This window comes from Cynara cardunculus (genome assembly GCF_001531365.2).
Source record: "Cynara cardunculus var. scolymus isolate 2C chromosome LG 3, CcrdV1, whole genome shotgun sequence".
Lineage (NCBI taxonomy): Eukaryota > Viridiplantae > Streptophyta > Magnoliopsida > Asterales > Asteraceae > Cynara > Cynara cardunculus.
This window is the reverse complement of record NC_037530.1, coordinates 5,716,699-5,735,949: the sequence shown is the minus strand read 5'-3', so window position 1 is coordinate 5,735,949 and position 19,251 is coordinate 5,716,699. Positions and strand designations below refer to the sequence as shown.

General features: G+C 35.4%; 2 protein-coding genes across 3 annotated transcripts; both read left to right on the top strand.

The window, feature by feature from the left end:
- The first annotated feature begins 3,193 nt into the window (after positions 1 to 3,193).
- On the top strand, positions 3,194 to 11,437 carry LOC112508518. Of its 2 annotated transcripts, none has more exons than XM_025113159.1 (10): positions 3,194 to 3,340; positions 5,869 to 6,020; positions 6,317 to 6,453; positions 6,742 to 6,786; positions 6,868 to 6,921; positions 7,697 to 7,801; positions 7,895 to 8,101; positions 8,934 to 9,019; positions 9,743 to 10,686; positions 10,785 to 11,437. In XM_025113159.1, exons 2-10 carry the CDS (start codon positions 5,882 to 5,884, stop codon positions 10,991 to 10,993), a joined length of 1,926 nt encoding a protein of 641 aa, XP_024968927.1. In that variant the 5' UTR covers positions 3,194 to 3,340; positions 5,869 to 5,881; the 3' UTR covers positions 10,994 to 11,437. The 2 variants fall into 2 exon arrangements, with proteins under 2 accessions (XP_024968927.1, XP_024968926.1); XM_025113158.1 differs by having other exon boundaries at positions 5,840 to 6,020.
- Positions 11,438 to 16,382: 4,945 nt separating this feature from the next.
- LOC112510520 lies at positions 16,383 to 17,243 on the top strand. The gene has a single exon (XM_025115968.1). It carries the CDS (start codon positions 16,422 to 16,424, stop codon positions 17,151 to 17,153), a length of 732 nt encoding a protein of 243 aa, XP_024971736.1. The 5' UTR covers positions 16,383 to 16,421; the 3' UTR covers positions 17,154 to 17,243.
- Positions 17,244 to 19,251: the final 2,008 nt, after the last annotated feature.

The window sequence follows — 19,251 nt, the reverse complement described above, 5'->3', positions numbered from 1 at the left end:
GGTGACACCATATAAAACAGTTGCACCTTTCACGAACCTAATCTTTTTTACCTTATCACGGAGAAACAATACAGTGGTGCGTGTCACCTAACCACCCCTCTAGGTTTGTCTATGTGAGCTAAACCATAAGATAGTATCTAGATATCTCAGGGTTTGTATGATTTTTTGTACTGTACAAAATATACAACTGTTGCAGCCTTGCGTAGACACAAAATCTGGCCTTCTGACCAATAAATTAGTTCTTAAGATACGTGTCATAAGAATTTAAAATTGGGAGAGCTTTACAAAAAGAATTCTTACATGATTTTATAAAATATGAGTATAATAATAAAATGAATTCAAACTTTTTTGTATAAATTTAAAATTCATTTAATAATTGGAATATATTGTTTTTAAATAGTTTTCAAGTAATAAAAATTCCTTTGTGTTCATGGAGGTTGAAATGCGGTGACTCTGGGTTACCCGCAAAGCAGGTGGTCGTTCTTGAATTAATCAGCTCGCATAGCGGATTGGATATCCAGGTTAATAATAAAAAATAGTTTTCAAGTAAAAGTTTGATTTCGAAGAAATCAGATTTTATGAAAGAAAATTTTCAAGATTTGATGCGTCAAAAATGGTCTAACCTTTTTAGAGTAAGTTTTCCGAAATATATATATTGTTTTAGGCGTTCGTAAATGTTTTGTTTTGGACGTCTGCACTCAACTTAAATATGAATCATGAACTGTTCAACGGACAAATTTAAAAAAAAAATATAAAATCTGGATGTGCCGGATGTTCACGTTATCACGCATTGGGACGTCTACATGCCTTCCAAGCAATTTTATTCTTGATTATAAATAGAGAAATTTGTCAAACAATTGAAGAAGAACTTTTGCGAATTTGTTAAATAATCTGTTCTATTTAACAAATTTGACTGATATTCATCAATATATCATCGTATTTTAATACGCTCATCCAATTTAATAATTCAAATAACTTGTGTTCTTCCATTGATAATCATATTTTTGTAAGTTGTCTATATTTGAGTGCATGTAAGAGCTATTCAAGATCTTACTTAAGTGAAGATTGTGTACTCATATATACAAATGTTTTATTCACCACGAAGAACATATTCAAATCAAATGGCTCTTGGCCTAGCGGTATGTGAGTCTTTGGCTTCATAGAAGGTCAGAGGTTCAAACCTCACCAAATGTGAGAAGGATGTGTAAGTTTATTTGTTCTATTTGTCGTATGTAAATATTATATATTTCAATGTTTCGGAAAAGATGTAGTAGCCAAGTTAATGAATCACTCTTTATATCGATGTATTTGTCCTCTCTTCCCTTAATCTCTTTATTTAGCATGTGCATTTATGTGTTAAAAACACGTATATATAGTACCTTATCTTAACTTTCTATCACTACTAAGAATAAAATGTTTGTGTATATAAATATATGGACAGGTTCAGTATAGAACCACATTCTATTGTGAACCACGTAAATACTGAGAGTGTGCCACCTTTTAGGGATCTTCATCATGAATAAAGTAAAACATTCACGTCCATTATTCATAATGAATATGGACACACACGCTTTCAGTGGTTGCCAGGTTCGCAATGAAAATGCGATTCTAAGCTGAATTTTCCTCTTTCTCAGTCGTAGGAAATACTTTGTTAGCAGTATTATTTTAAATCTCCCCTCTCTCTCTCTCTTTCTCTCTCTATATATATATATATATAAATAAATAAAGGATATGTATTGTCTTATAAATAGTTTTACCAAACATAACATAAAGACATTGGGAAGAACTGGTAATATGACATCATGCATATTTTGAGCGAAATAACTACATGATCATCGTATAACACTGAAACTTCAAACTAATAGAGAGCCAAATCGAATCTCTACTTTTGGTCATGTCATGTTTTACCTCAATCCAATAATCAATCGTAAGTATGTAAATGTTTAAATGGATTTATAGCAACATATCCTACACTGATATTTTTAAAGCAGGTGATCAAAAAGGGTATATACCTTCACGTGGAGTGGTCCCAAAAGTAGGTGGACTGTGCCCAGATTTGAAACCCAAATCTTATGGATTCTCACATCCATACTGCTAAGACAATCATGCACAGACAATTTATACGATGATATTTGATATATATATGGCTTTTGTAGTAAGAAGCATCATTTTTCAGATTGTAACTGTCTGCATGTTCTAAATCTCAGAACTCTTTATATCATGCCAAAACCAGATGTTACTTCATAAAGATATTTGATTTGATTATATAAGCGAAACGAACTATTCCCTCCATAAAACTCAGATCCAAATCGATCTTCTTGATGACATTGCATTTGATCCATTCCTTTTTTATAGATCATTATTTAATACTTTTCTTTATATTTATTTTTTATTCTCAAATTATATATTCCAAAACACATTAAACGAACCCACTCTCCATGTCTGTCCAACATCCCGGAACACTTTAAACGAACCCACCAACACACCCTCTTCTCCAGTCACACCACACATACATTATACATATAACATACGTTACACAAAACACACTCTCCATGTCTGTCCAACATCCCGACCCTTTCACATGCATCCCGTGTGCTGTATGAACAACATGCATATACATTTTCTTTACGTAATGGGTTTCTATGTTATTTCTAACCTATCTACACGAAGACGTTAATAATATATATATATATATATATATATATATATATATATGGTTGGGTTTCAGTGAGAAGGACAAATAAGATGAAAAACATAAGAAAAGATCTTTACCCTTGGATGTATATTATGATCAGATGCACCAAATCAATCTCTGTATCAATTTATCAAACACGATTCATGGATGAGTTTAAGATTAAAAACGACCAACGCTTCAAATCTCTTCTTACGCATCTCACCTTAACTTTTCTACTCACACAACGCTTCGCTTGTATAAATAAAATTTATTTAACAAAAAAAAAACATTTTCTTATTAATTTCCCAACCTACCCCCATATATGAGACCACCATCGTCCCTTTCCGCTTGAATTATTATTATTATTATTATTATTATTATTATTATTATTATTATTATTTAATTTTGGTTTTTCTTTTTTACTGAAAGGGTTCCCGTTTGGGCATTTTATGTGTAAAATGAATTTCCATTGGCTCTCTTCTCTCTTTTAATTCACTCTCTCGTTTCTCTGTCTCAAGATTTCGCCGACTGCTTCTCTCATTCCTCGCCAGCTTCGCACACCTAAATTTCACCGGTTTTCGCAATCATATCGCCGCCTTTCCGGTGATCTCATCCACTATCTCCGATCTTCGGCGATCTCTCAGCTCCTCCTCCGCCACCACACTGGTACGTCAAACTCTTTCACTCCGTTCCTGCTAATCACATGATTAATAACCCTAACACATATCGTAATTTGATTTGGATACTTCTGGTTTGATCTTCTCAGAGAGACTGTTGACAATTTCGTTTATTTGTTTTCTATGATCTGATTAACACGCTAGCATTTCGGATTATTTGGTTTCTTCTGTTTGTGTATCCACGTTATGATGATTCTCTGTTATTGCTGTATGCCGTGTTTTTAGTTTTATAGAAAATTTCGACAATGACGCAAGTATAAATAGAATGTATTGATGAATTTTGTCGAAATATGTACTTGTTGGATGGCTGCGTCACTTGTTACTCTCTACCAAGCTTTATTTATGATTACTTCCGTTTATTTTCTCTGTGTACTATACAGAATTACGTAGAAATGTGGATCTCGTATTTGCTAGGTTAGTAATTGGGAGTTCGGTTCAGCATTGTATCTAGGGTTCCTTTTTATTGACATTGGTATTGAAGGTGCAAGTAGTTCATTTTTTGTGCTTTATAGGATGTGCTTGTAGCTTAACCTAAAATGCTGATTGAAAAATTGGCATAGAAATGGTCATATCATTATTGTCTTAATGTAGATGGTAACTTTTTGGGAACACAAGTATGAGCACTCTTGGCCGTCTTATTTTGGTTTCATAAAACACATGTGGTGCATTTATCCCAGTCTGTTGGTTGTCAAAAGAAGTTGTCTAGGGATGCCCCCCTATTCTTCTTGGGACACCTTTCTCACCCAATTTGATTTATCCTGTAAACTCAGTTTGTTTGTTTTTCTGTACCTTTTTGGGCATGGTCTGGAACTCGGAAGTGCTCAGATTTATTTTGGAACATGTTTCTCACGCCATAAAAAAATATTGGATGGTATTTTTTTTCTATATATTTGTATCTATATGCATATAGTTCAGCATCCAAGGACACATGTAAACATAAAATTTGATATTTATTGATGTTCTCATGCATTAATGGTAAGAGATAATTGATGACATAAGTGTCCTATAGCATTTTTCTGTTTTTTAGAGAACAACCTTTGTGGATATTATCTTGTGTACTGATTTAATATTTATACCCCTTTAAATTATAAAGCCATGTATGAGGTTTGACAGAAACAAGTTATATGACTAGGATAGATTGAAGCAATATGAAATATTGGTAAAACCAATGGACTTGTCCCCTTTAGTCCTCCTTCCAACTTAGGATTGAAGAGGCAGCAGCACATTTCTTTGATTTGCCTTTGCTGGTACCAATTGGCGCGGTGGAAGAGGAGTAATATTCTTTGAGGAGAAGCCTGATCGGCTTGTATTAGTTCTTCCAAGTTCCAGCCCACTGTAATCATCATTGTGAAAGATGGTGCCCCCAATGCACAACTTTGATGTGTTTCCTTCTTGAGGAGCCTTTATGAGGTGCTTGCTTTAGCAATTGAAGCGCCAAGGTGTAAAGTGCACCATGAGGCGCGTGATTCATGAAGTGGGTTGCATTCCTGTTTATCGACCACATTAATTTAGCAAACATAATTTGAAGACTAATCAAAATATAAAAACTCACATTGGGATAAGCAGCCTCGAACTGATGACTTCCACCACGTCAAGGTGACACTCTACGGCAGAGTTATATCCCTTCTCTGCCCCCATTGAGGAATGGAACTGACTAATACAATTAAGCATTTTTTCCTGCTAATTTACCACACAAAGAGATGCAATTTTCAACAATCACATAGGCCTGCTCTCTGTTTTGTCTTTCCTTTCTTGCTTTTTCATCCGCTCACCTATCTCTCTGCAATTTGATTATTTTGTGTATAGACTCGAAATTAATTTTTCTCTGGGGCCTATCTTGCCAATGACTTATGCCTACACGTTGATGTTAATTGAATGTTCATGGTTTAGTTGTTAACGTTAACTGAACGCCATTGTTTAATTGATGTTGTATTAATTGATTATTTTGATTATTTATGTATGCTGTTAGTGTTAATGCGTATATGTCGATGCCAACTCATGTTAATGATACATAAATAAATTCTATATCTTAAGCAGGCATGCTTCTTCACCCCATTTGATGATTCTTTTGCGTGTGTATACAGACTTTCTTTTTGAATATGTGGTAAGATGTGAACCTTGGTACCTTACTCTGATGAGGCTTGTGCCTTGTCTTGCACTTCATGCCTAGGACAGGCGAGAACCTTATCCTTTTGTGTCTCACATGCCTTAAGTAACACTTACACTAGCTAAACAGAAACTAAATTGAGTTGCCAACTAGATGAAATCCTATTTTAAGTGCCAGAAAAAAGTCCGACTGTTGCCTTAATAGTATTAACAATAAACTTGTTTTCATGAACTGCAAAAATGCTTGTTTTTGATGTTCCATCAGTCACTTTATTATTCACTGTTCAGTGGAATCATGACTCTTGTTAAATTGAGTTCGTCTGTTCTTGTAATTCTTCAAGCGGTGTCAAATTCAAATTAATTATTATACTTGTAAACATAGATGCCAGTTGCAAAACTTTTGGGCACCAGTTCCGCAGATGCTATGAAAGCAGAGGAAGGGAGTGACTCGTTAGATACCTTCATCAGACAAGCGGTTGGAAAAGAGCCTTTATTTTCATTCTCAAGGACCGGGGACAGCCCTATGCAGTGGATACAATTACTTCATGCTTTGGATCAACAAGGTATTCACAAATCTTCTTATCATCCAATGCTAGCTGTTAAATAGTTGTTTATCAAGGGTCTTAATTCATGAGGGTTTGAACCTGATAAAGCTAAGGAGTAAGGAGCTAAGTTTTGGAAAATATTCTGATGCTCTAAGGTTACTTCATAGAAGCAAACAAATTAAAGGGAATGGCTCAGTTGAAGGTTAAATTGGAAGTGTCTCCTTATTGTGCAGATTTCTGTAGTTTGTAATGTTTAAAAAGTTGTACGGTTGCCGTTCACAATTATAACTTTTGTGTTGTCCCGATTTGTGCAGACCTTCCTGGTTGGCCCTTGCTGACCCCAATGAAAGTTCAGATGCAGAAGTGTGACAAATGTGCCCGTGAGTTCTGTTCACCCATCAACTATCGAAGACATATACGAGTTCATCGCCGGTCTTTAAACTTCCATAAGGTTTTTTTTATAACTTAAATTAAAAGTTCACGTTTTTAACACATCTGCAGTATATATAGACACATACGTTTATCCATGCACGCGCACACACACTTGTGTATGTATATATATACCCACCCACACATATTTATACTATGTGTACACATATGTGTGTGTATCACCTGATGATTGTCATAGGTTATTTAAATGTCAATAACATGTTCATCTGAATAACTGATTGCTACTGTCTTCCTCTATATGCATAAATATTTGTTTATCGATATTCTTGTTTCTGCATCCAATTTTTAGGAGTCGCAGAAGTATAGGGATTTACTGGGAGCATTTTGGGACAAGGTAAGACTTGAATTGTCATATTGAGGAAGGTCTTTAACCAGTTCATTACTTCATTTGTGCTCATTATTTTGTGCTGTGCAGCTATCTTATGAGGACGCTAAGGACATTATGTCTTTCAAGGATGTTAATCTGGAGGTACTGATCTGGTCCTCTCTCCTTTTTATCTAAATTGTTCTGGCTGGTTTGATGATATGGACTTGTTGCTAGTTCTAATGTTAATCGCGATTAGTTAATTGTATCTGGTTTTCTGCTTGCATGTCTTATCATGTTGGCATAGCAGACGCATTGTCTTCATATCCATGTTTTGTACAAGTAGATTTGCAGATTGGGTGTGAAGTTTTTCTTTCTTCGTTTTCTTTATTATTTTTTTGTGTTGCAAGAATATGGTGCAGGGATATAGTGAGCCATAGATGGATATAGATATTCTAAAAAATTGAGGCTATATGGTTTATTTATATATGTGTTATTACTAGTTTGAAGCCAAACCAATAAAATACGAGTTATCTTGTTATTCATACATGAACTATATATAAAAAAAACATATGCTTGCTTTACTTAGTATAACCATATTAGTCCTACATGTGAGGAAAAAATGTTTTGACTTCTCCTTTCTCTCACGACCCTATTAAGCTTACTTGATCTTTGTAGCTTTGGTTTCTGATTTTAGTAGTGAATTTTAACGTCTCCTTTTTCAATAAAATCTGACCAAATTTCTCCCCATGCCCAAGTCCTTATCCTCTTACAAATTTGTGGTTATGGTGAACCTGCCACAAGGGGTGTTTTTTTGTACTCTGCTGTACCTCTTAAGCCAATAGGAGGGTTTTGCAAAGGAATAGCTTAATTTCTTCTTTAATGCTTTAATAGGACATTTTCCATTTATCAGTTGTTTGTAACTGTCTCTCCCTTTTAGGAAGTTGCAGGCTCTTCCATAGTAAGGAACATAACAGCAAATTTACGTAAACCAATCTTTCTCTCTCTTCCGCAAGTTTATGTGAAGGCTGGCTCTGTGCTTGTGGTAAGCAATTTTTCTCATCCCTCAGGTGTTAATTTTATGCTTTTGCTGACTCAGTTTTGTTGTCATTCGTATGTGTGGGATTGTTACTTGCAGGACATTATCCAAGGTAGACCTTCTAGGCTTCCAATTTCCTCACAGGAATTGTTTAGCATACTGGATGATGCCAGCGAGAGAACATTTCTGAGTGCTGGAACAGCTGAATCATTGCAAAAATTTATTTTTGATGGAGAAGCTGGGAAAATTGGGCTCGAGATTAAAAACTTGATTGCTTGCACCAGCTTTCTTGCTGAACAGAGATTGGTATTTCTTGTATTTCCCTTTATGAGTATACATACAATCATATGGTTTTGATCTCTTAGTTCAATAGGTTACAGAAATAAAAGTACATCCCACAACCTAGACTAATGTGTGAGCTAACAATCGGAGTTCTTAAATAAGTAGTAACACAGGTTTAGAGTTTTCAATCAAGCTTAAAAAAATTCATAAAAAATTTAAATTTTGCATAGGTTCGTCCATCTGCAAATTAAGTTACCTTTGGTATATTGGGAGATATCTGTCATATAAAATACCTGCAAAAAATCTAAAAGCTTGTTTTCTAGCATAAGTCCATCTTTTTAGATGACAATGTTATAGTATTACCTTGCCTTTACAATTTATGTTGGCAATTCAATGTTCTCTTTTTAGAAACCTTTCAATGATGGGATGTTTGAGGGAGCCATACAAATCTGTCTCTATTACTTGACCGAGAACACTAGAGTAGTAGCGTTAGAGATACTATTTTCCCATCCCAAGTTATAACATAATATTACCTATTGTATTTGTGCAGAAAACAATTCAATCAGATAATGATTATGCAAGACGTTTACAGCAGAGACAAGCTAATAAACCCATCAAAATTTTATCAGCGTAGGTCATCATCAAGTTAATACCAAAGAACCATAAAGTAGAAAGAGGAGAATCTAAGAAACAATCTACATATCTAAACCACAGAACTTATGAATTAGATTTCCTATTTCTAAAGACAGGAGTGAAGAATCATACGAAACAATCTACATATCTAAATCCAGAACTTATGAGTTGTCTCAAATCTGGAATTGATGTGGCCAAATATATAATTTTTCTTTGTGGTTAGGTTAAGGCATGGCTTGCAGACAAAGATGCTGAGGCTTTAAGATGCCAGAAGTTGCTTGTTGAGGAGGAGGAAGCTGCTCAGAGGAGGTATATTGTACTTATCGGAATTTAAGTTTGATAGTGTCCTATTGTGATCTCATCAACTTCTACGTAATCCTATATAATTTTCATATGCCCTTGGTCGACACTTAAATAAGTTAAAGTGTCTTAGTGCTGGTGCCAATATAGGCTCAAATTAGATAACAAGGGTGCATTTATTATATGTTCCCCAAGGTGTGCATTGTGTGCAATTTATTTTTAGGAAGAAACCCTCAACTGGTAACATTCAACTACTCCCGCGGATGCTTATAGGAACACCAGTTCAGATACAATTAACACTCCGTGTCCATTACTCCATCATTCCATTTATCTAGCCTTCGTGTCTTGTTTTCTTATATTTCTTTATCTTTTTTATTGGAATGATTCTATGATTCTAAAATGGACTTGTAGCTTGATGGCTCTTCTTTTCCTTTTAGCGCCCCCCCCCCCCCCCACAAGAGGTGTGTGTTCATAATCAACCTCTCTTTTATTGCGCCAGTATTTTATATCAAAATGGACAATATCTGTGGCATGCATCTCTTGTAATGTAGTTTCAAACTACCAGATATGTGTGCATGCAATTGTTCTTTGAATGTTAGTTGGAAGGTTTAGTAACTAGAGCATTGGAACTGCCATTTGATAAGATGATATGATTATGAGTTGTAGTCTGAGTTTTCTGATTGAGGTGTGGACCCTTTGTTAATTTGATGTGTTTTTATACTGTGGACATAGGCAAGCCGAGATTTTAGAAAGGAAAAGACAAAGAAAGCTTCGGCAGAAGGAACAGAGAGCAAGGGATCAATCAAATGAGGTGAAAGGAGATTTATATGCTGCTTCTGATGTATTCGAGACTACTCCATCCACAGAAACTTCCAGCCTTCCAACCTCTTCTGGGGTTGATTTATTAATTCCAGACGAAGATGTCCTCATGCCTCTTGAGACCATTCAGTTCTCAAACAACGAAGAAGATGTCAATATTGAATCTCAAGGTGGATGCAGCAGCGATCATTCAGATTCCACCGCTCAGAATAATACCAAGCATCCGAAGGCGCAAACAAATGATTTACATCATCTCGTTACTCGATGGCAGGTGCCAAAGTTGCAAAAAGGCGGACGAAATGGGTTTCATGGTAACCAGAATGTTAATACATTGAAAAGGGAACAATCACACAAGCACAGGGAACAAAGGGCTCCTCTAGTTAACAGCAGTAAGATTTGGACCAAGAAACCTAAACCTGAAAATGGAGGGGAGCTTGTAAAATCTAGGGTACAAAATGATGCAATTAATCAAAGCAACTGCCAGCTGATGATTGGTTCCATATCTGTGACCGTGAGGAGTCCCAGCCAACATCAGGCCAATAATCAGGCCAACGAGGTTCAAGAAAGTGGAAACATGGAAGTCAAAAAGAGCAGTGTCCAAACTGGCACCAACCGTTCCACCGTCAAAATTTGGAGGCCTCGACATGATTCAAGAGGTCAATTGGCAGATTCAAGAAGCAATAAAGTAATGGAAGAGGATGCAAAAGGTGACATTGAAATTCCAACTGCTACTGAGAGTTGTTGTCAGTCGAATGATGAGACTGACGAGTGTCAGCCATTACCATTTGTTGAAGATGGTGGTAAGCCGGAGGCAATGCTATTTTCTGTTGATGCAGCAAAAGCTTTTCTTGCTCAGAGTATGTCAAATCCTTCATCAATTAACCTTATATTCTTCTTTTTCATAAACCAATTTTCCGTAACATAACATCTGAAAAAAATCTGATAATATCTGCAGGATGGAAGGAGGCAATCTCAGGGGACCATTCAAAGTTGGTTCTAGCAGAACCTCCTGGTGAGGGTGATGGTCATGAATCTCAGGAGCGCGCAGAGAATCGCATCGTTAGCATGGAGAGTTCAAGCCACAACACAAATGTTAGAGGGAAGTTTGCAACAAAGGGTGTGAAGACAAAGTACATTCCAAAACAGAGAGGCGGTGGTAATTAGGAGGTAGGGAGAGGAAGAAATCCAAGGTAAATTTAGGTTGATGATGGTTTATACTGAACGAATGAATGAATGAAGGAACAATGTGCAGGTTCTATTAACACCAGAAAGAAACGTTTATTAAATATTCTTGTTAGCCAGAGAGAGGTGCCAGTTTTACGAGTGGCTCCTTCTGTCTGCTGCCATCTTTTGAGGAGGTTTCATAGTTGTTTTTCTTTTATATGTTGAAGAGAGTGGGGGTTTTGGATTATAGTTTTGGATGGAGCTGATGCTTTTTTTTGCCAACTGTTGAAATAATCGCGATGCAATGAAACCGCTGGGTTTGTTTTTTTTGGTGGATGATACTTGTTTGCTCATTTTGTAGTTACTTGATGAAAGCAGATGGGATGTAATAAACCAAACTCCTTACATATGTTTTGTGTTTGAATCCATCATGTTCTAGTCTTTACAATCAACTTGTTTACCTCCTCCAGAGGTGATTTTATAACACACAAGGGTTGAAATTGTTCAGTGTTGTACCATAAGGCCATTAAATCATCAAGAATGTGAAGTTTTTTGTGTTTGAATGTACACAATGAAAAAGGGCTCTAATTAGTAGTCTGATCGTTGTTTAAATGTGACATCATGATGAGAAAAATGTTGGTATTCTTTCTAAGCAAGAAAAAAGGTGTGCTTTGTGGCCAAAATCAACCTAAGCAGTCGAAAGTAAGGTTGCAGAAGCTTGGGTGTGGGTTGACGTAGGTTGCGTCTAGTGAGTCAGACGACATGAATTATTTAAATAGAAAATGCACATGCAAATTTGTCTGAAAGGATTTGTTAAAGTTCGGGTAATTGGCAAATTTGTCTCATCGTTCAATTCCTTTTTTTTTTCTTCCTATCCATTCAAGTAATTAATGTATCTTCATCACACCTCTTGGCACAACAGATAACAACATTCATCTTACAAAAATAAAATCAAGCTTTTATCTCTTCATGTCACTACAAAAATGAATAGTATCAGCAAAGGAAAATTCCGTCGCCGATCCGTTGTTAACTGTTGCTGATAGTCTGTCGGTCAAAAGCTCATAGGTGATGCTATTATCGACGGATCAGCGAGGGAACTTTTCAGTGACGGATTAGTGAGGGAACAAATTCAGCGACGGATCAGCGGGGAAAGCTTTCAGCGATGGAAAGCTTTCAGCGATGGATTAGTGAGGGAAACTTTCCTTGCTAATCCGTCACTGATGTTTTTATTAATCTAAAAATAAATAATTTATAGTTACATAATTCTTGTATTTATTTATACAAAACCTTACCATAAAATAACAAACCAAAATTGTGAACAAATTAAAACTAATCAATTCATACGATTTAAAATTTCAAATTAATAAAATCTAACTACCGGGAGGTGGAGGTGGGGGAGGGGGGAAAACGTATCCTGACTGCCGCATAAACACAGCAAAATGCTCCAATAAGGCGGCCTGTTCGGCTAATACAGCAACTTGTCTAGCCTGTTCGGCCTCCAAATCTGCCCTCCTCTTTCGTTCGCCTCCATCTCGGCCAGATGGCGTTCCTCCCATAGCCGCGCCTCTTCTTGTACCCTTGCCAACTTCTCTCTCAACTCCGCTACCTGTAAATATTCAATATTCGATAAAATCATTAATTGTTCGCAGTGAAAGTAATGAGAGAATATATAACAATATAACCACCATACCTCTGCCGTTGACTCGTATGATCTCCCGATGTTACTGCTACTGCTACAATTACCCATCATAGCATAAGAGGGATCCTGGGAGATCCCGAAACCAAAGATGAAGCCCTTCCTTCGTCCTCCGACACTCTGCTCCCAAAGAGATGTCTCATCAGGGGGAGGAATCAAAGGGAGGGCTGTCGGTACTAGACTGTGACTCACCCCTAAGCAATTGAAATCGCTCCTACAAAACAAAGACACGTGAGGTTATATATGTAGAAATTTCAACAACACAACGGCTGTAAATCAAACATATCAAATGCATGTTTTTAACAATTAAAACATTCTTATAATACCAATGATAGTCACATTCTCAACCTATCTACTTAGCCTAACATCTGCCCAACAATGGCAGCCCAAACTAATAGCATCACTATGTTTATAAAAATAATTACCTTAAACCTACAAAACGTATCTATTAACCGAAGTAATGGTTTTAAAAAAACTTACATGATACCAAGCAGCTTTGGGGTAACTGAACTGAGGAGGATCGGTAGGCGAGTAGGACAAACCTTGATCGAACTTCCGGTTCGTGCAGTGAGTAGGCTCAAACACCTCAAACTATGTATTCCGATTAGCACTATTGATCTTGGATTTCCTTTTCCAAGGCTCGGTATACCAAGCCTGTTAAAAACAAAGCACACACACACACACACACACACACACATATATATATATATATATATATAGAGGGATGCTATTCTACACCCTTTGCCATTCCTACACCCTATACAACCTTCATCTCAACCATAAATATTCAAATCATAATAAATAAACTCTCATCATTTCTATAATTAATTGGGTTGTAAGGGTTGTACAAATGCACAAGGTTGTAAAAGAAATATACCCTATATATATATATATATAAGGCGGTACAAAACACATGACAGTTCAAAAAGCTCAAAATAGATATACATACTTGGTCAATCATCTAAAGCCAAAACTTCTTTGGGATCCATACAGGACGGTGTAATCTAATCCGTGAGAAGTCCTCACCATCCCATTGCTGAGCACCGGGATAAGCCTGTGCCACGGCTCAATCACGTGCAGCACTCATCCAATCTGAGTACCTATTGTGTATGACTTTGGTCCATAAATTACGAACTATGTCATTCAGCTCTGGTTCCCACTAGAACTTAGCCTACATACACAATATTTTTATCAATGTAAAAATAGGAGAAGGGCTCAGTGCCGATGAAATGTTTTTTGAGACTTACCCCACTCAATGAAAAATTATTTAGGCAAGATCCCGTGTCCAAGAGTCTGATTCTGATTCTGCTTTCACTCTTATCAAGGAAGGAGGCCACCAAACCAAAGGGATTAGTTAGATTCGTAGAACAGAAGAAGAGCCTGCCTGATAAGGCGAAAGAACTACAGACTAAGGGGGGCTAGCTAGGGACGTTCGCAGAGTATGTGCCTTCCGTACCACCGAAAGGTCGTTCTTGGGCGGATCCCGCTCCTAAACATAAGGGATAGGGGTCCTGGGGCCGGGCCTACCATATCTAAAGGGACGTAGAAAAAGAACCCGATCGGATGGAGGCGCCTCTTATCGGTCTGGAATGAGTTGTGAATTCTGGTGATAAGGCTTGTGATGTTCGATCTATGATATTCGGAATAAAGATCCGGATAGAATTGTTGGCTTTCTCAATAGCGTCGGAAAAGCAGCTCCTAATTACTATCTCGGTAGCTTCATCTTCTTCGGGAACTGAGAATGCTTTTGCTGCCGAAGCACTTTTTTTATATGATGCATCGAATGCTTCCTCTGCTTTCGGTAAAAATCCCAAAAGCCTATTCTCGAGGCACTCTTTCTCTTATAGCGCTCTTTCCTTCCCTTCGAGCTAGCCGAATCAGTACATTATAATTACATTATAATGGTACACCAACTCGAAAGCGCTGGAACATCAAGTCGCAGGCTTCCTGAGGGACTTCCTTCCATCTATGCCACAGACCAACAAAGGAAGACTTGAATATAACCGTCATCTCCCGGATAAAATGGGAATCTTTAAACCTGCACAATTAAAAAAAATATACAACACAAAAGACATTCATATCATTTTATTATGTAATATAAAGTCTTATATCACATCTATTTACCCGTTGCCTAACAAAGAAAGATAACGTCGTTGGCTCGGATGACTGGGTGTCTTATATCAATTTATATTTTATTGACTATTGCTATTTGGTTATGTTGTTCTAATTGTGTTTGTTGACTATTGTTATCTATTTTTGTTTCTACATAAAATATTTTACTTTTTTTTTTGACAATTAATCTATTGTTCTTATGATTTATGACGAGTTTCATGGTTTTGTGATTAATCAATAATTTTTTTTTACTAAATGTATTTAGTAATATCTCTTATATATGTCATGTTCCACAACCTTTTAATATTAACATTTTATTTTAGTTGAGCAAAAAAAGAAGGAAAATAGAATTTAAATATTTTCATCAATTGTTTGACTTATGTATTTTTCATTGGGATTCCACCACACTACAAGATTCTATTTCAGTGTTCAAACAATCATTTCTTGAGCTTGCATATTATATGTTTAATTCATTATTTATTTTTATTAGATCTCAATGGATCATCTTTTCTTTCATATTCTTATTGATCTTAATTTGTCTACTTGTTTAGGAAACTTTGATAATCTTCTTTATTATTGATCTCTCATTGATCTCACGATTATTTCATTAACACGAAATCTCTTTTTGTATTAAAATAACACATATTTCTTGTTATGAAGTAAAAAATTCTTACTTTTTATAAAAATTTATCAATCATAGTTTCTATTATTGGTTTAAAATTACCTAATAAGAAGTACGTAAATTTAAGTATTCTCTTATATATCTATAATAAAGATAAATAAGATTTCTTTACTCAGTAAATTATTATCATTTATTGTACTCAAATTTATATTAATGAAAAACATTTATTGAATTTTTTTTTCATACTTATCGATGGTCACTACAAGAAAAGTGAGATTTGACGATGCGTCTTTTAGCGATGACATGTGTCACAAGTTATAGCGACAACATGTTATATGCTTATTCTAATGATAAACGGACTTTTAGCGACAACAAAAGTCGTTACTAAAAGCTTTGTTTCTTACAGTGGGGCCCTTGTTTATATGTTCGCCCAGGACGTAAAAAATGTCAGAAATGGGTCTAAGTATATATATATATATATATATAACACATACAACATCGTGTAAATATATGTATATAACACGAACCGACGAGTATATATACACATACATATGTGTATATATAATACACATCACGATTAACAATCAAAATATATATATACAAATAACACATATACATATGATACATACACATAAAAATATGTATATATAACACATAAAAATGAGAAAATAAAAAAAATCGATACCCCCCTTCTAATACTATTTATCATATCATACTAAATTTAATTTAAAAAAAAAACACAAAGAGCCCGAATTTGGAGCCTATTTTGAAGTCAACCTTGAATTGGCCGATAAAGGTGGTCACGCACGTCACCTCCACCCATATACACGTGTCTTCCTTCCCACCCTCCACCTCCGCCACCTCCTTTCCTTCTTCCTCCTCACAAACCCCATTTTTCACTCTCTTCCTCTCTCTTAAAAACTCACATTTTCTCTCACTTGCTCCATTTTCAACTAAATCCTTTATTTCACAAGCAACAAAAACGACCACCGGAAAAAATGTCAGGTGGCGTTGGCCCCAGTGATAACATAGTCTTGAGACAAGAAACTAAACATAAACAATCAGAACAACCACCCATCAAAAAATCCCCCCTCCGCCGTGGCATCTTATCCTTCCAACAACTCAACGCCCTTGCCCTCGTCGTCGTCCTCTCCGCCTCCGGCATGGTCGCCATGGAAGACCTCATCTTCGTAGTCCTCTCTTTCTTCTACATGTTCTTCTTGTCCAAGGTCGCATTCCCAACCCTCTCTCCATCCCACAACAAACCGGTGTTCGACGACGACAACCACCTCCTCAGCCTCTACTGCTTTCTGGGAGCGGTGGTGGGATTGTTTCTGCCGGTGGCCTACATATTCGAAGGAATTCTGGAAGGTGATAAAGAAGGGATCAAAGCAGCGACGCCACATGTGTTCTTGTTAGGGAGCCAGCTGTTCTTGGAAGGGGTGGCGTTCTCGGATCGGTTCTCGTTGCCGATGAGGGCGTTGGTGCCGGTGGTGTATAATTCGACGAGGATATTCACGGTGATGGAGTGGGTGAAAAGCGAGATATCGAAGGTGGAAGGTAGTGGAAGCTTCCGCGGGAGTCATAGAAGGTTGATAATGGGAAGAGTGCTGGCGATTGCGAACATGGTGTATTGGAGTTTTAATCTGCTGGGATTTTTGTTGCCGGTTTATCTTCCGAGAGCTTTCAAGAGATACTACTCGGACCCAAAAATGTCAAAGATTAATTAAGATTTGATGGTGAATCATATTAATTAAGACTTTCATTTCTATACATATATAATTAATCCCTTTTTGGACGTTTGATAGTTAGGATGTATATTCTCTCTCTCTCTCTCTATATATATATCTATACAGGGATTGGTTCAAATGCTAACCAAGATTATCGTGTTAACTTTGTTAACCGATCTTGACCATTAATTTGAATAATAAACGGTTATGATTTAATGATATTTAAAAATTAATTATTAAATTAATATTTTCAATTAACATGTGGATAAAATATCAAAGGGTATTTAGGTAAAATGTAATCTATCTTTGATATACAAATTGACAGACATATGAACAATTTGTGTATATCCTTAAAATACATCAAACAAAAAAGATTAGATATATGAACAACATGTGAACCGTATGAACATCTTCTGTATATTCATGAGTCAATTATGTTGTATGTACATGAACACCTACGAAGCTTGTGTTCACATGAATCACAGATGTTCATATTCATGTGATGTGATTGTGTATATGTATCGATATGAACATCTATTGCCTTTGATATGTGTTCATTTAAACGAATTCAAATATCATACTAATCACTTACCAATAGGAACGCTTTGATCATTTTCTTTATTATCGGAATTCGAATTGCAAATGTAGTCGTAGACGATTTTGTCATTTCCATTCATGTCAATATGTTTTACATTATGTTTATCCATATTACTCGAATGATATAGAAATCTTTTACACTAACAAAAACAATATGATTATATGGAGAACATCATTTGTAAAATAAGATCATGAACACGTATGGAATCATCTACGGTATCAAACCATGATCATATACTGTTCATATATATGTGTGTGTACAACTCCCTAATGTTTGTACATATATGTAAAATCTCTCATATATATATATATATATATATATATATATATATATATATATAAGAGTCTAATCAAATGAGAACTAATTAGTTTGTAGTAACCGTGAGATCCAATCACAACCACAAATCAATAGATAAATTAAAAAATTTATAATTTTGGTAATTTTGAATTAAAATTTTAATGCAAGGATATTTTTTGTATTTTAAAACTCTTCTCTCTCCGGCCACTGTCCTTCGATGATACCACAATGGTATCACAATGTATCATATATGTGCTTGATTATAACATTGAGGTCGTTTGTATAGTCGATCGGATATGTAACACAGTGGTATCACAATGCATCTTATATATGATTGGGTATCACAAATTCACAATGTATCTTTTGTTTAACAGAGTCAATATTTTTAGGTATTACAGTGGTATCACCGGAGGACGGAAAGAGAAGAGAGGAGAGAAAATACCTAAAATGTCCTTGCATTAAAATTTTAATTCAAATTTACCAAAATTATAAATTTTCTAATTTATCTATTGATTTGTGGTTAAGATTGGATCTCACGATTATCACAAACTATTCAGTTCTTTCTTGAATAGACCCCTATATATATATATATATATATATATATATATAGAGAGAGAGAGAGAGAGAGAGAGGGGTTCAAATATTAACCCATTTTTTTGTGTTAACTCTACTAACCAACATCAACCAATCACATTATTTCTTTACTTTATGTTCAAATGTAACTTATAAATTGAATACAAGGGTCATTTTGTAATTTGACCTTTATGTAACTCCCTAATCTATACTATATTATAATGCATTTGGCTAAAACTCTTAAAAACTCTTAAACTCTTAAAACTCTTAAATCCGTTCATCCCTATCCGATTTCATCCCATAACTGAATTCGTGTAATCGTGTAACTAACTGCAGATAAACACAATCAAATACAGGATAAACATCTTATTTTAAATATAAAAAATCTAAAATATAATTAGGATAATCATTGAGTTATAACAAAATACTTAATTATTATCGTTATAAAATGTTATATTATTAAACCAAAAAATAAATTATTTCATTATTAAACTTAAATTAAATTAAAAATAATAATTTATACTATATTATAAACCATTTGACAAAAACTCTTAAAAACTACTTTTTATACGGAAACTATTGTTTATTAATGCATATTACTTAAAACTCAAGATTACAAGTAGATTGTGC

Bases quoted from the DNA above. Each gene is read 5' to 3' on its own strand.
- LOC112508518 (XM_025113158.1), top strand. From the start codon at position 5,840: ATGCCAGTTGCAAAACTTTTGGGCACCAGTTCCGCAGATGCTATGAAA. The intron at 6,787-6,867 runs GTAAGACTTGAA...TGTGCTGTGCAG, and splicing joins TGGGAGCATTTTGGGACAAG to CTATCTTATGAGGACGCTAA. The intron at 7,802-7,894 runs GTAAGCAATTTT...TGTTACTTGCAG, and splicing joins AGGCTGGCTCTGTGCTTGTG to GACATTATCCAAGGTAGACC.
- LOC112510520 (XM_025115968.1), top strand. From the start codon at position 16,422: ATGTCAGGTGGCGTTGGCCCCAGTGATAACATAGTCTTGAGACAAGAA.